This window comes from Corvus cornix, chromosome 1A (genome assembly GCF_000738735.6).
Source record: "Corvus cornix cornix isolate S_Up_H32 chromosome 1A, ASM73873v5, whole genome shotgun sequence".
NCBI lineage: Eukaryota > Metazoa > Chordata > Aves > Passeriformes > Corvidae > Corvus > Corvus cornix.
This window is the reverse complement of record NC_047057.1, coordinates 8882703-8897136: the sequence shown is the minus strand read 5'-3', so window position 1 is coordinate 8897136 and position 14434 is coordinate 8882703. Positions and strand designations below refer to the sequence as shown.

The following is a 14434-nucleotide window of genomic DNA, read 5'->3' as shown; positions in this document are numbered from 1 at the left end:
ACTAACACAATCTTATCTGAGATACAAAGAAGGTTGCCTTATATTTCCTTTCCAAAAAAAAATAAAATAGATATTTACAGTCATGTTTCAAAAATAGAAATCTCAGCCATGCAGTTAAAAAAGAGTTTCTTTAACTTCAAATCTTCTTTTTTGTGTATAGTACTGTCCTTCATGATTACCACTTATAGATATATCCTGTTATTAATGTGGTCTCAGTCTTGTGTGCAATTTGAAGAGCTGGCAGTTGCATCTCTGCAGGTTTTGATTATTTCATTGGTAGGTATTTAGTGACATCAAAACACAATGGACTTCTCTGTGAGTCATGCACAACTATGGAACATCATGGACCATGAGTGAAGGGACTGATGGAGAAACAGCCAGTTTCACTGCAGTCTTTACAAATTAAAATAAATAAATAAATAAAAGACTTCTAAATACAAGAGTATATTGTAATTATATGTATTCACACACAGGCACACAAAGAAAGACATTGAACAGAGTGAGCACAGTGTGCCAAGAACAGAAAAAAATAAATAGCCAAAAAGGGAAGGACAGCAGGGAAAAAGGCAACAGATGAACATTAAGCTGCCATGCTGAGGAATTTATTTGCGTCTTTTACTTGGTTGAAGGCGAAGCTGTTGCACAGCTGCTTCAGCAGCGGCGATGGCTGCCCCAGCGTCTTCAAGGTGAGTTTGAGTGACACTGGTTTTGCTTTGGCTGCGAGATGGACCGTGAGAGCGGAGATGTCCTTCAGAAGAAGATTTGGAGCTCCCTGGACTGCTGTGGGATTTCTCAATGGTGGGCACCTGCATGTCTACCAGGAAAATGAAGAAGCACAACTCTTGCATTTATTAAAAACAAACAATTTCGTTCTCTTTCTCTTGACTGGTCTTTCTAGCTGAATTCAAGAACAAGGAATAAAGATTAAGCTATGCCATTCCATTTAAAGTATCAGGATATATAATGATTAGGAAACTCTTATGAAGCATCATTTTCTACTTCCCCACTGTTCCCTGGCCCAGGGAATAATTTATTTAGTATTGGTTTTTTATCACCTGTGAATTAGACCTCCTGTGTTGGCTCAAACTGGTGGAATGATGCCGTAGTGTTTTCTGCTTTCTATTCTCTAGTAAGTCAAGGCTTACCAGCGTCACCTACACCAGTACCAAACATTTATTGAATGTCAGTTTATCCTGAATAATGCTGCCATGAAAATCATGGCCTAACTTACAATAGCTACTATACTTACCTCTAATTCAGACATCTTATATAGACACCAATCCCTGGCAAAATGTTACACAGAGAAATAGAGAGGAGATGGAGCAGAGTCTTGTCCCTCTGGGGCTCTCATCTGGATTGTAGATGGAATGGTTTTTGCTTTCATATGGCATAGGATGTGTTTTAAGAGAGCACCTGTCCACTGACTACTTAGTATAAAAAAAAGAATTAGAGATAAATTTCTTGGAGCAGGAGACACTGAGATCAATTCTGCTTTTGTAAACACCAATGTATATCTACTATATCAGCTCCACTGATTTCCAATACAACGGAGATATGCAACAGTCCATTATTATTGGCTGGAAATGCATATTCATTATTGCAGCATAAGAGTTGTTCTATAAAATATTAACGTGCCATTTTCAGATGAAAAAAATCCATAGAATATTTAAGGAACATGAAAAATAGGAAGCTAAATAGGTATTGACTTTTCCCAAGACTACCAAGAAAATGAAAAGGGCACAGAATCTACAGCAGATGTGCAAAGAACATAGGGTCTGTAAGCTGCTGTTTTAAGGACACAATTTCTGAGTAAGCTGTCTGGAAAGATTGAGACAATTTAAGCCTTGTCTCCAATTAATTAATCACAGAGATAAATGGATTTTTAATAAAAATGTTTATAAACTTCATAGCAGTACCTTTATTTTTCTTTTAGAACTTACACATAGCAAAGGTTTTCCCATCATCTGGGAAAATATTTCATATCAGGTGCACCAAGTCATTCCTACCCTTGGAGGGGTCCGGGAAGATTCCATGACTTCTGCTCTTGATGACAGATGGTTTTGGAGATTGCTGGCTACTCTGTCCAGAGTGAGACTTCCCATGATCAATGTTTTCACTCTGTTCTTTAAGAGGATACCACCGAGGAGTGTTGTCAAGCTGAGAGATGCTGGATAACTCGATCAATACCTACAAATAAATCAAAGTATGATATATGGCCTATATCTGACCTATTAATGATTGCATACAGCAGAAGAGACTAGAGTTGAGTTCTCAGACGTTGCAGTCAAGTGTAAGAGTGAAGGGTATAAGGCTGTGTGCTGACAGATTCAGGATTCTCTGGGCATGCTGTGACCCCAAACGCAGATTCAGTAGCATATTGACGTGTCTGAACTAATATATCTTCTCACCAGGACCTCAGTAAGGACTATGAGCTGAGTCCTTAGACTGTGGCATAGCTCCACACAAGGATGACTGGGCAGTTTAGAGGGAAGCTTGTGAGCACTAGCTTGACAGCTACACTAAAAAGACATTAAAAAGACATCCAGCCATTCTGCCTCTGGACAGGCATATTCTAATAGGAGAATCAAGCAGTGTAATTTTCTCCCTTTTATGAGTGCTTTTAAGGGGGGAAAGAGATCTATATTTGTTTTTATTAAGGTTGTCAATAAATTTTAAAGACTCATGCTTCTTGAGTCTTTAAAAAATCCACATATGTAGAAGCAGTGACAGAAAAAAATCAGGGTTACTCTTGCATTTCACTAAAGTAATAGAATTCAACAGACCATTTAGGCCTCTAAACTTTACTGAGAAAAAAAAAAAAGGAGGTGCATTGATAGTGTGGAAATGAAATAAATAACCTGGCTAAAAAACTCCCAAATGTTGTAGCTGAAATCTGGTCTAAGCCCCCTTCATTGTCAGCAGGAATTCTGTAAAATTTCTTTTAAAAAAGAAAGAAGTCTAAAAAAAGAGCATTGGCACCAATAAGGACCCTTCCTCCCTTAATAGGCTTGCAGTTGTGAGAGGGCCATGGGATGTAAAGTACTGAAATTCATCACAGAGTCTTGAATGAAGGAAGGTCAAAAACAGCTTTGCATTTGGCTCTAAAGTGAGAGGGTTAAAACTGATATCAGGTAGGGAAGTTTTAAAACTGCTAGACAAATAAAGTGTGCAATTACCTCAGGGAACAATGTTTTTGTCACTTTAGTACAAGATCCTGAATTAAAGAAAGCCTCTCCAAATTTAGGGATGGGGAAGTCACCTAACAACTGGTGATTTCTAGGTTAAAAGCCTTTTTTCTTTCCTTTTTTCCTTTCAGTTTCATAGGTTGTCTATGGCCTGTCTTGGTCTTTCTGGTTTGGCCTATAATTAATCTGAGCAGATGAACTATTCAGCATGCTCCCTGTTGTGATTTTTGGTCACAGCTTTGAGAATGACTTGGAACACAGCATGGCTGAGGATTGTTCCCAATAGGCAGTATAGGCTGGGGGCTCTTGTAGGAGGAGAGGTTTCACTTTCCATGGATGTGGACCATGATGTGCCACTTTTCTTCTGAGGCACACAAGTCCTGCTGGCTCTATTCAAGCAAGTCTTTGGGGAACAATTTGGATATCCCACATATGATGTTATGGTGCAGGATTCCTCTGGACATCCTGGTGCTGAGACACCTGGGTGGTCTTTTCTGTTCCTTTTTTCCCTAACTGCTTTCAAAATTAATAAAAAAGTATCTATAGAGGCTGAAAAGGGGGAAGGTTTAAATCTTCATGCAGAAGCGGTCACTGGAGCATCCTTTTTCTAAATGTCATAAAAAACAATGATGTAAATATTCAGTAAAGCCCTGCATTTGGACAAACATGCTCAACTCAACAAGAATATGGACACAGAATGCAGGAAATAAGTAATCATGAAGCAGCTTCCTATACATTTATTTTAGTAATTGTTCAAATAGCGACACTGATTGCTCAGTCTAGTAGTTACCCAAAGGGGAACAGGAGCTGAACTGTGTGGCTTTTTGCAGAATTCAAATGCAGAGTGAGCCCAGATACTCTCAGTCTGTATGACTGATTGATTTTCCTGTGCTTCTGTTTCTAATTATAATCTTTATTTGTAATAATGTCTTTAATTATTTATATATCATAGTTATTGCTGGTAATTCTGTATTATATGTGCATATGTTTGTTAAAGAGAAAGCCTTCTTCCCATGAGCACTCATCTCATTTATTAGTAATTACAAGATTAGATTTTGCCTTCAGTCATACTTTGGTAATGATATTTCTATTTCAGAATGTTAAAAATGAGACTTATCACCAGGACTAAATTATTCATACTTGAAGGTACTTGTACATGTGTTAAAATATGGCTTGATGGCAGAATTTAATCCTTTAATCATTTACAAAGACTAATACCTCCACAGCCTCTCTGTGTTATGCTAAAATCAAGGCAGACAGCTTTCAGTCATAACAAGAATTCCCCCTGGAGTCACTGTGAAGGTTGTTACTACCTCACACTCAAAAAAGTATTAATTTTCAGTGAGTTAACATTTTGTTGGGTCCTAAATTAACTTGCCCCCAGTTAATCAAGATAAAAGGGGTATATCTTTCATGTTTAAATTAAAGGAATCATGACCATTTGTTATGAAGACAACAATAAAACTGGGATGTAAAAAAGGTTTTACTTAACACATGTATCATACCTTGGAAGAAAACAGTCTCCAAATACCAGCCTGCAGTTATTACTAGTAGAGAGGAAGAAATAAGATACTCACTTCACCGAGGAAGTCATTTGAGGAGAATCTATCATAATCCCAGACAGTCACTTCCAGTGTTTTCTTTTTCAGCTGCAATTCAAGTAAAAGGATAATTAACCTCATAAACTTCAGATCAAGTCTTTATGGTGGTTTCTGTAGATTATTTCCTCCATGTTTCCTTTTTCATAGTGACAGGTAGGCAGTTTTTCCCCTCACATCAACCTTGTTCTGAGAAAAATAATTTGGAGCTATTTGTTATCAAGACAAATGGGCTTGTGCTTGGTCCTATTTTAGGAATTTCCACAAGTTGTTTTGGGTAGAATGTACGTACACTGCAAGAGCCAACTGATTTTTATAGCCCCATTTTTGTGTTCCTGCAGCTTTTCTCATCATCAGATCTGAGTCGTGTGAACTCAGACATTTTCCTGAAGTGCATACGAGTACGAATTTCAAATGTATCATACCAAACACCCTATTGACACAATCTCATCTGTGAAGATCAGGCTTTAATACCTACAGAATTCAGTGTAGTCAATGAGAGTCTGCAAGTGATCCAGGCATGCAGGACAAGTTGTACTGTTGGGTATTAATGACAGCTGTCAAAATCCATTATCTGCAGATCTTGTTAAGCATGATAGCTGTGTCAAGCACTCTTCTATAGGCCTCAGTAAGAAAAAAGTAAGTCTTTTTATACAACAAGAGAGGGCAAGACAGAGAAACTGTTGACCAAAGCAGTTGACCTTATCGTAAACACTGATCTGAGTGTTTTTCCAGTGGTCTCTGGGGACATATAGGGGCAGGATTGATTACTGATATTGTGTGCTGGCGGAAAAGGCTATAAGGTGGCTGGAAAGGCAGTAATAAATTCATGTGGCTTGAAAGAGAGGACAAAATCCTGTGGGTTGTAGGGTGTCTGCAAAGTCACACTGAGAAGTTAAAAGTGAAGAATCCAAGTATTACTGAGGAAAACAGGACTCTTCACATACTTGAATAAAAGAAGTCAGAAGAATTCTAATGTGATAGTTGAGGTCGTCATCCTAACAAGCAACCTGTCACTCACTGCTCTATTAATTGTCTGCTGGGGATAGAGAGACAACAAAGGATCAAGTCATTGCTCAGAATGATAAGATATACCAATTACTGTACATATTGCATATACTTGCAAAGAAAGCACTCTTGGCTATTTACAGAACAACAGAATATTCTGATTTGGGAGGGACTCACAAGGATCATCGACTGCAACTCTTAAGTGGATGGTCTGTACAGGATCAAACCCACAGTGTTGGTGTTATTAGCACCATGATCTCATCAATTTCCCTCCACTGCCCCTTGGTTTAATGCAACACAGACTAAGACAGTTCCTAATAACCTGCAATTGCCTTTCAATGATAATTTCATCTCATTATTATGTACTCAGAATATCCTCTGCTCCCAGCCAACTTTAGAAAAAATGCGCAACTATGCAAAGCCAATAGCTATGAAAAGAAAATTTAAATCAGCATATCCTGGAAAACCCACACAAGGGGGAACTGAACTATTTTTAGCATCAACAACGTACTCTTTAAGCAGGCAACAGCATGACTTGAAAGCTAAGATTTAAAAAAAAAATATTTGAGAGCAATTCTTTAATCTTTCTCTGTTTTATTCTTACATAATTAGGCAATATTCTTCTTAAGCATTCTTTTAAAAATATCCTGCAAAAATGAAAGAAAAAGTTGAACAAAAAGATTCTTTTTTGAACAGTGCTTACAGAATATTTCTAGAACTGATTTCCTTGACTGAATACAATACCTTTTCTTTGCTGTTCCAAGACAGTATTGAAACTGCAACATGAAAAATAACCTGAAAAAGTGAGCTGAGCACCCACTGGTTCATGATGCTTTTGGCTTCCTGGATGATACAATTTTCTGCTAGGTGCTATATTAAGTATATGTAATTTTACCATTTAAAAAAGGGATAGCACAAATTCTTTTCAGAAATGTATTGTCACAGTTGTTGCTATTTTGAGAGGAGATTTCTTTTTGATGACCATGCAAGGACAGAGAGAAGAATGTATAGATCCAGGAAATGGGGAAAAAACCCCTAAGGTTTGAAGAATTTTTGGTAGAAAGGGGAAAATAGAAAAGATTTTCAAGTAACTGCAGCCATACTTTGCTAGCTTCTTTGCAACAGTGTGATAATAAAACTGTGATGAAAACTTACAGTACTTTGTAATTCTTTGTAAAATCTATATTAAACCTTTAATTTAACAAAGCTTTTGTAAAATATTATGACAATGAAAAACCATGGAAGACCTTTATTGGGCAGAGTGCATGAAATGAGTTTCACAGAAGAGGAAAATCTGCTTTTCTGAAGATATATTTATGTAGCACTGTGGTGGCAAAGAGCACTCAATGGCTGCTGATTTTAAAAGCAGCCATTATACCATCACAGCAACGTAGGGTTCTGCCTTACATCAATCAGTTTTTGGTTGTGAATCCTGAAGTTCAGATGCTCATCAGGAATATAACAGACAGCAACAGTGAAATGGCCAGCAGGAACCCTCTATCTGTCTGACCACGGCTTTCTGGAAATGGGAAATGTACCAACAGGAAAATGAGAAAGTGTCACAAAAAGAGGGAACACAGTTTCCACATATTCCGAATGTCATCTGAGTTCCAAGCATATTCTGAAGAAAGTGTTACCAAACAATAACTGATTTCAGCTTTAGCCTTGTGGGAAAAAAAAGTTAACAACACAATAAAATAGATAAAAATCCACCTAGAAGCACATTACTGCACGTGAACTCCAGTTAGCTTTAGGCTTCCGTGGACTGTCATATTTTAAAGAAAATGAAGGATTACGCAGAAAAAGCCAGTGTGAAAAATATTGTCTCTTATGGAAGGTATAACTGTCACATAACCAACACCACAGGTACAGAAGTGCTTATTTCTTGTTTTAAATGTCTGGGTGTTTTTATGGATGGTTTTTCCCTGTGTAGCTAAATATGCACTACTTAAAATATTTAACACATATTCCTTGAAAATTTAATACAAGGATTTGCATTAGGAAAGAAATAATTTTAATGCAGCTTGTTTTTCCTTTATGGTAAAAGCATGTTACTATAATTACTACAGAAATAATACAAAATATTGTAATTTCAGTCAGGAAGTTTGATGAGTCGAAATTAATGTGGCGCATCAGGTAATCTATTGCAGTTATTTTTGTTTACATTCATATTTAATTTATTGTTCTCTTCTCTATATTGTTGTATTTTAGTACATGGGAGGACAAAAAGACCTTTTACAGGTCACTTAGGAACTTACTTTCTTTTGTCCCAAATATTAAGTAAGATTTAAATACCAACACCTTACTGATTCATATGAAAGATTTCCTTACTTTGGGAAATAAGACATAGGCTTCCATATCACTCAAGGATGTTGAAAATATTACTCTTTCTAAATATATTACTTTCAAATTACAGACATAACTTACAGCAAAACCATTTGCTTTGTGGAATTTTTTCATATAAGGAAATGCTTTTATTTGCTTTCTGGCAAGCAAGAAATTGAGGCAAAGAAAGCCACACCTTTCAGTGTGGTCATACATTATACCAATGTTCTCACCAGCAAGAGAACTTACATCTTTTACCATCTTCTCCTTAAATTACTCTAATGCTTCCTTTCATGCTCTTGAGTAGGTATTGGACTAGAGTTAGCAATTACTGCACAACATTTGTAATCTGTGTACTCAGCCTTCCTCTCAAATTGTAATTACTTCCATTCTATTACTTAACAAAAACCTTAAATTACTAAATATTCACAGTTTAATTTATTTTTTCTCCAACTGTCAAAGTAAAATTTGCTATAAATGTGATAAAACAAATCATTGCAACCTTGAAAAAGTCTGTTTAATTTCAAAGAGTGATCTATTTCCCATAATTATTTTCACTTGAATTTCAGCTAGTTTATGAAAGAGAAAAGGAAAATGAAAAATTGTACCACCAGCTAAAGTCTAGACAGTGACGTTAAAAGAACTATATTAGGAAATATTTAATAATACTTATTTGCTGTCAGCAAGCAACACATGATTTGATAGAGAGAAAAAAGCATGGAGGGAAAGGAAATATTTCTTTGAAGAAATACTATTTATAAAAATTCATGAATTTATGTTTGAATGTGACTGCTAACTCTGTAACAGTGTGTGATGCAGTTTTGGTTGTTTGGTGAACAGAATGCTCATTCTCAGTCTAATACAATTATTGTCTTGTATTTCTATTTACATTCCTAACTATTTTGAAATATATATTTTTGAGGGTTATGAGTACAAATGATGGTCTCTTACGTGGTGAGAGTTCTTCAGACTATAAAGGGTACTTATCATCAGCACTGAAATATTTGTGATTTAGAAATGTGCTTCACTGTATATTCTCTAAGACAGGGCATGGAATTTTATAGGAGAAAAGTCACACACCCCAATATCTTAGCAGTAGGTAGAAGCCATGGAAAGGGATGGAAGGAAACAGTATTCTCTGCGCACAATTCTGTGTGACAAGACACCAAAATATAGAAGATATGTGGAGCTCAAATGAAGTTTACTTAAAATCATAAACACTGCATAACAGCCTCAGAGGAAGGCAAAAGGAGGAGATTTTCAAAGAGAAAGCAAAAGTGCAAAGAATTCAACATGCAAACTAACTGCAAATTTCATCAAATAATGGTCAAAAAACTGACATCAAAGATATAAGGAGTTTTTTTGGCATTAAAATCACTGTCCAAGAAATCCTAGATTAACATCACTATCCGTTTTCAAAGCACCAAATAGCCATTGAATGTACAACATCTCAGCACTCTAATAACAGCTCTGTGAAATGCCACAGCAGAACCCCCAGCAAATTAAGAAAACTGAAGAATCTTTCTTAGATGAAAAGCTGTTTGGAAATATTGTAAAGACTTACCAAACCCTGTTGCCAAACCAAGAAGACCTAGGGTTTATATTGCAGCTAGGCAAACATCAGCTTGTTTTTTTTGGATGCTTTAATTGTCAATGAGCTACCATTTATAAAAGCCTACAGGAAGCAGTGAGAAAACCCCATCAAACCACTACCTACAACGGGACACCTCTGAAGTAAATCTGAGCTACTGTCTATCAAGTCCAGATGTGAAGATTGCATGAGCTACCATGCAAATCTCTCTGTGGGAAGGGTTTTGTTCCACGCAAAAATTAGTATCTTAATCTACGCTCCTCTCAATGAACAAGAAAAAAGAATAATGATATTTTAAATTGGGAAGATTATATTGAGGTCTTGGGGTTGTGATGGAGAAGTATATTAAAAGCATTGGGAAATCTATTCACTAAAGAGCCTGGTTATTCTAGGCTTTTAAAAAGTACTGAAAGATTAAATGACATTGTAAAGTGAAGTTGAAAGTATCAAGAACAAAACAATAAGAAAGGCAAAACGATTCAGGACTGAAAGCAAATCCAGTACTCTATAAAACATACTTCATAACTAAAAAAAATGAACTGATCATTATTTTGCCCATTATATCTTTTTCAAGTTGGTAAAAAGCCCTTTATGAGGATAGATGGAGGAGTAGAGGACTCAGTTGCCTCATAGTGCTTCAGAAGCACAGTTGGAGTTAGGAAGCCACCAAGAAACAGAGAAGACTCCACAGACATCCTTCCCAGATGTCAGTTAAATCTTTCTATGACAAGGAAATCAAATATCTTCTAATTTTTTTCACGTGTTTCTTATCTCAAGATACTGATATAAATTGCTGATAAATCTAAAAAAGTATCTCAACATTTTAAAAATATTTTTTAATAAAAAAGTGTTAGAAACTGTGCTTTGTGTGAGCTTGCATGGCTTTTGGAACAAAGAGTGATTCTGATTTCTGCATCTACTTCAGAAATTTATGTCTTAATTTATTCCCTCATCAATTTATTCCATTATAATTTTTTAAATTGTCATGTCTGTACTTATGATTATGAGTGTAACCCCCACAAATTACCATTTTTATGAGTAGAAGGGCAAGAAAAGAGTATTGCCATAGTAAGATCTATCAGAGGCAAGGAAAGAATTCTGAATTTTTCCTAAATCTGGCAAGATTTTACAGGGGCTCACAGAATTGCCAGTAGCACTGCTCCCTTCACTGTGAGCACTGCAGACCATGCCAATAATAAAGCAGCAAAAAGCACTGAAGAGCACCACCAGTCACGCACCTGCTCCATGGAGATATTTTTATAAATGACTGTCTGATTCCACTCAGGATTCAAGCTTTTCTGTATGTACTTAGTCCTCCGCTTGTACTCAGCACTGAATTTGAACAAAAGAAAACATTACATTAGCAATCTTTTGTTTATTTCAGCTCTAATACAAAAAAAAAAAAAAAAAACAAACCAAAAAAACAAAACAATGTCCACAAACCAAAAACCAGAAAAATAAAGACGTTGTATCTTCCATTTCTGCAACATTTCAGGGTTACGAGAGGACAATGACAGCCTTTTGGACGTTTTCTTTGGTATGCTTTTCTGAGATAGTCTTTTAAAACATCTTCTGACTCTTCAGCAGGCTTGCTCTGCCTCAAACCATTTCAAGCTAAAGCATCAGTCAGCCCATGCACATAGACTTTGTCCTCTCATTGTAGGTATTGGGCTCTGAGTCTAAATTGAGGTGATAATGCATTGATTTCTTTCCCACGACCATCCCATTAGCACTTTAAAGCAGCACATATTCATTATATTTATAGGCTGCAATCTCTAATTACAGGAATCCCAGCTCACAGACACATTTAATGAATGCCATAAGGTAACTAATATCCTGTTAATGATTGAAACACTAATTTCTTATTGATCCTGTTCTCTGCCTATCCCTCTAACTGTACTGGAAAGAAACATAAAAGTGCATCAGGATCACGTTGTTTGGGGTTTTTTTGTCAATAGTCAAGAACAAAGGTTTGGCTGCATAATCTGTTTTTAAAAAGATTCACTAATGGCTTCTATTGTACTTTACATTTCCTGAGTATGGAGAAAGCAATATACTAATCTTTAACAGAATATGGATTCACCTAGCTCTGTGAGCTTTGATGTTAGATTTGCTTTCATTCCAATTTTAATTTAACATAAATTTTAATGGACAACCAAAAAAGCTGGGTAGGAGAACATGAGAGTCTTTTTGAAAAACCCACAAGATTTAAGCTAAAGAAACTCTTTTTTTTCAGTCTGCAAGTATATGTCTGCTACATGGATTACTAAACAAAATGTTCCCAGGACTGTTCTCCAGCACTACGACAAAAGGGCACAAAATTATTTGTATATGCCATATTAGACTCTTTTATGGTTCCCCTACAATAACTTTTGGTAGTGTACAGTTCTCACTCCTGATTTAACTGTTTTGGTTCACACCAGGCATGGTCTCAGAACTAATGAATTAATTCTTTCCATATGAGATTAACTGAGAAGGAGCACTCAGGAATTCATTTAATCAGCCAGTCACTAATGATGTACCACACCTGCTACCAGATTGGAACAATTCTGGTTTATGGTTATGTGAAAGATACTTGTGTTTTACTGGCACAGGTGTATGTCAATGTAGGGACTTCAGCACCAGCAGTTTCACTCTATAAACTCAATTCTGCTGTGCAGCGGTCCCATTTAATTAATCTGGATAGCGGGGTGGCTTTATTCTCCAAAACGAGGTGGCTGTATCCAAGCTGCCTACTAGCCTGATATCTCTAAGTGAAAGGGATTTGCAGCTATATTTCCTCAAATTTTTTGCTCTAGTCATTCTACATATTTCCACTTATTTTCTTGGAAATCTTCCTATCCGGTGTCTTTCAGTTTATTGAAGAATGTGAAGGGTTTTGGGACCCGTTAAACAAAGTATCTGTTCACCTCTGCTTATGAGAAGAAAGCAGCAGCTCTTCAGAGTTCAGTGAGTTCTAAAAGCCACAGCACAGAACAGCAAGAGTGATTTAAAATCTAGGGGGACCAAGACCATATGAAAAAAGAAACTCACAGAAAGCTATTTCTTTGCATATCTTGGAAAGAAGGCTGAAATACAAAATCTGAATCCATTTTGAAAAGAGATTTTTATGGCAAATATTATTAAGTGATGCAAATTTTAAAGCATTAAATATTATTAAGTGATTAAAATTTTAAAGCACCTCAGTAGCCTTCTTTTCCTACTCTCTGGTATGAGAAAAGCACCCCCTGCCTAGAACATCCTGATTAGATGTCTTATGATCTACTGGTTTTAGGGAACAGATATACTTTCATTTTTTGAAGAAAGTGGGAGAGAGTCCTTTGCACACTCAGCCAAGAAAATGACATCAGCATTCCCTTTCCTTTCTTGGATCTCCTTTTGCAATAGTAGAACTTCATCACCTTTTCAAAGTTTCTGATTCTTTTTTGAAGTATGTGAGAAGGTGATTCATGCAGTGTTGAGTTCCAGAGCTGGCAGTGGCAAAATACAAAAGTGTTGTTAAAATGGTAGCTCTGAAATATTTCCAGTGAAGTCCACGGAATATTTGGATCTAAACTGTGAAGGCAGCCTGAGCCCACATCCATGTAATCTGTAGTCTGTATCTGTTGCAGAGGGAAGCCTCTTCTAGGAAGGTGCAGAACCAGCCAAAACTGGGTGGCAGATGAAGGTTTCTAGGCCTCTGAAGGGAAGGGTCTGGCAAATGTATTAAGTTCATACCACTGATGCACCTTCCCCCCAACAATTTACAGATTAACAGATGAAGTTACTTTAATAAAATGCATTCATTAAACCAGTCACTGGTATGTCACTTAATGTGAAATAATTTGCATTTGAAATTCAAGGAGTATGCTGTGTGAAAAGATACAAACTGCATAGCTCTTTTCTTTGTATTTTCTCTCTGATTCCTTAATTATAATTTATTAATATATAATACAACGTATTAAGTACAATGAAAGAAGAATAATAGAATAACTGTATTAAAAAGTGTAATAGAATACACATATGAAATATGTGATTTTAACATTAATTAAATAATTTTAGTAATGAAGAAACAGATTATAGAAACTTGTTTATTGAAATTAATCTGTTCACTTGTTTAGTCAGGTTATTACTTTTAGACAAATGCAAATTGGGGCTGGAGTATTTCTTATGTTCTTAGCCTGGGCTGATATTAGCATATGTTGAGAACTGAGTTTTCCTTATGTTTCCAGGACAAACAAAGCACTCGTAATTTCAATAATTACATTTCAATTTTGTTTACCACAAATAACCACTTATGTGGTCAAGAAGATTTAATTGCCCATCTGGGCAATTATCTAGAGTTATACCTGGCTTTAATGTCTATACATTGTGCAAGGTAAATAGAGGAAAATATTCCATTTTATTACCAAACAGACCATGTTTCTCTTGGCAGTAACAACATTCAAAATCTTGATACAAATTCATAGTTAATTATTTTTCAACTTTCAGTGAGTGAAAATGAAGTTTTAGATATCTCTGACCTAAATTCTTCCATACTTCAAAAGAAATTTTGCTTGTCATCAGAGTTTGGCCTTAGAATAATGCACCGAGGAGCATTAACTACCTTTTTCCAACTCCTGGAAATGACCTCATTAGAAAATGTAAAGCAAAACCATACCACAGTTTCATGCCATCAGAACTCAAGAGAAATCTGCAGTTCAATGCACAGGCTCATTGTCTCATCCATGCATACAAAAATTAGAGTA

The 14434-nt window shown here is 36.1% G+C and overlaps 1 protein-coding gene across 7 annotated transcripts in view; it reads right to left on the bottom strand.

Annotated features, from left to right (window-relative positions):
- Positions 1-14434, bottom strand: part of PCLO (piccolo presynaptic cytomatrix protein) — a 326540-nt gene that overhangs the window by 60376 nt on the left and 251730 nt on the right. For all 7 annotated transcript variants that reach the window (XM_039571460.1, XM_039571461.1, XM_039571465.1 and 4 more), the window contains 4 exons: positions 10946-11039; positions 4763-4834; positions 2007-2187; positions 620-814 (listed from right to left, as the gene is read on the bottom strand). In XM_039571460.1, the coding sequence (XP_039427394.1) occupies positions 620-814; positions 2007-2187; positions 4763-4834; positions 10946-11039 (542 nt within the window). The remainder of the gene's footprint in view (positions 1-619; positions 815-2006; positions 2188-4762; positions 4835-10945; positions 11040-14434) is intronic.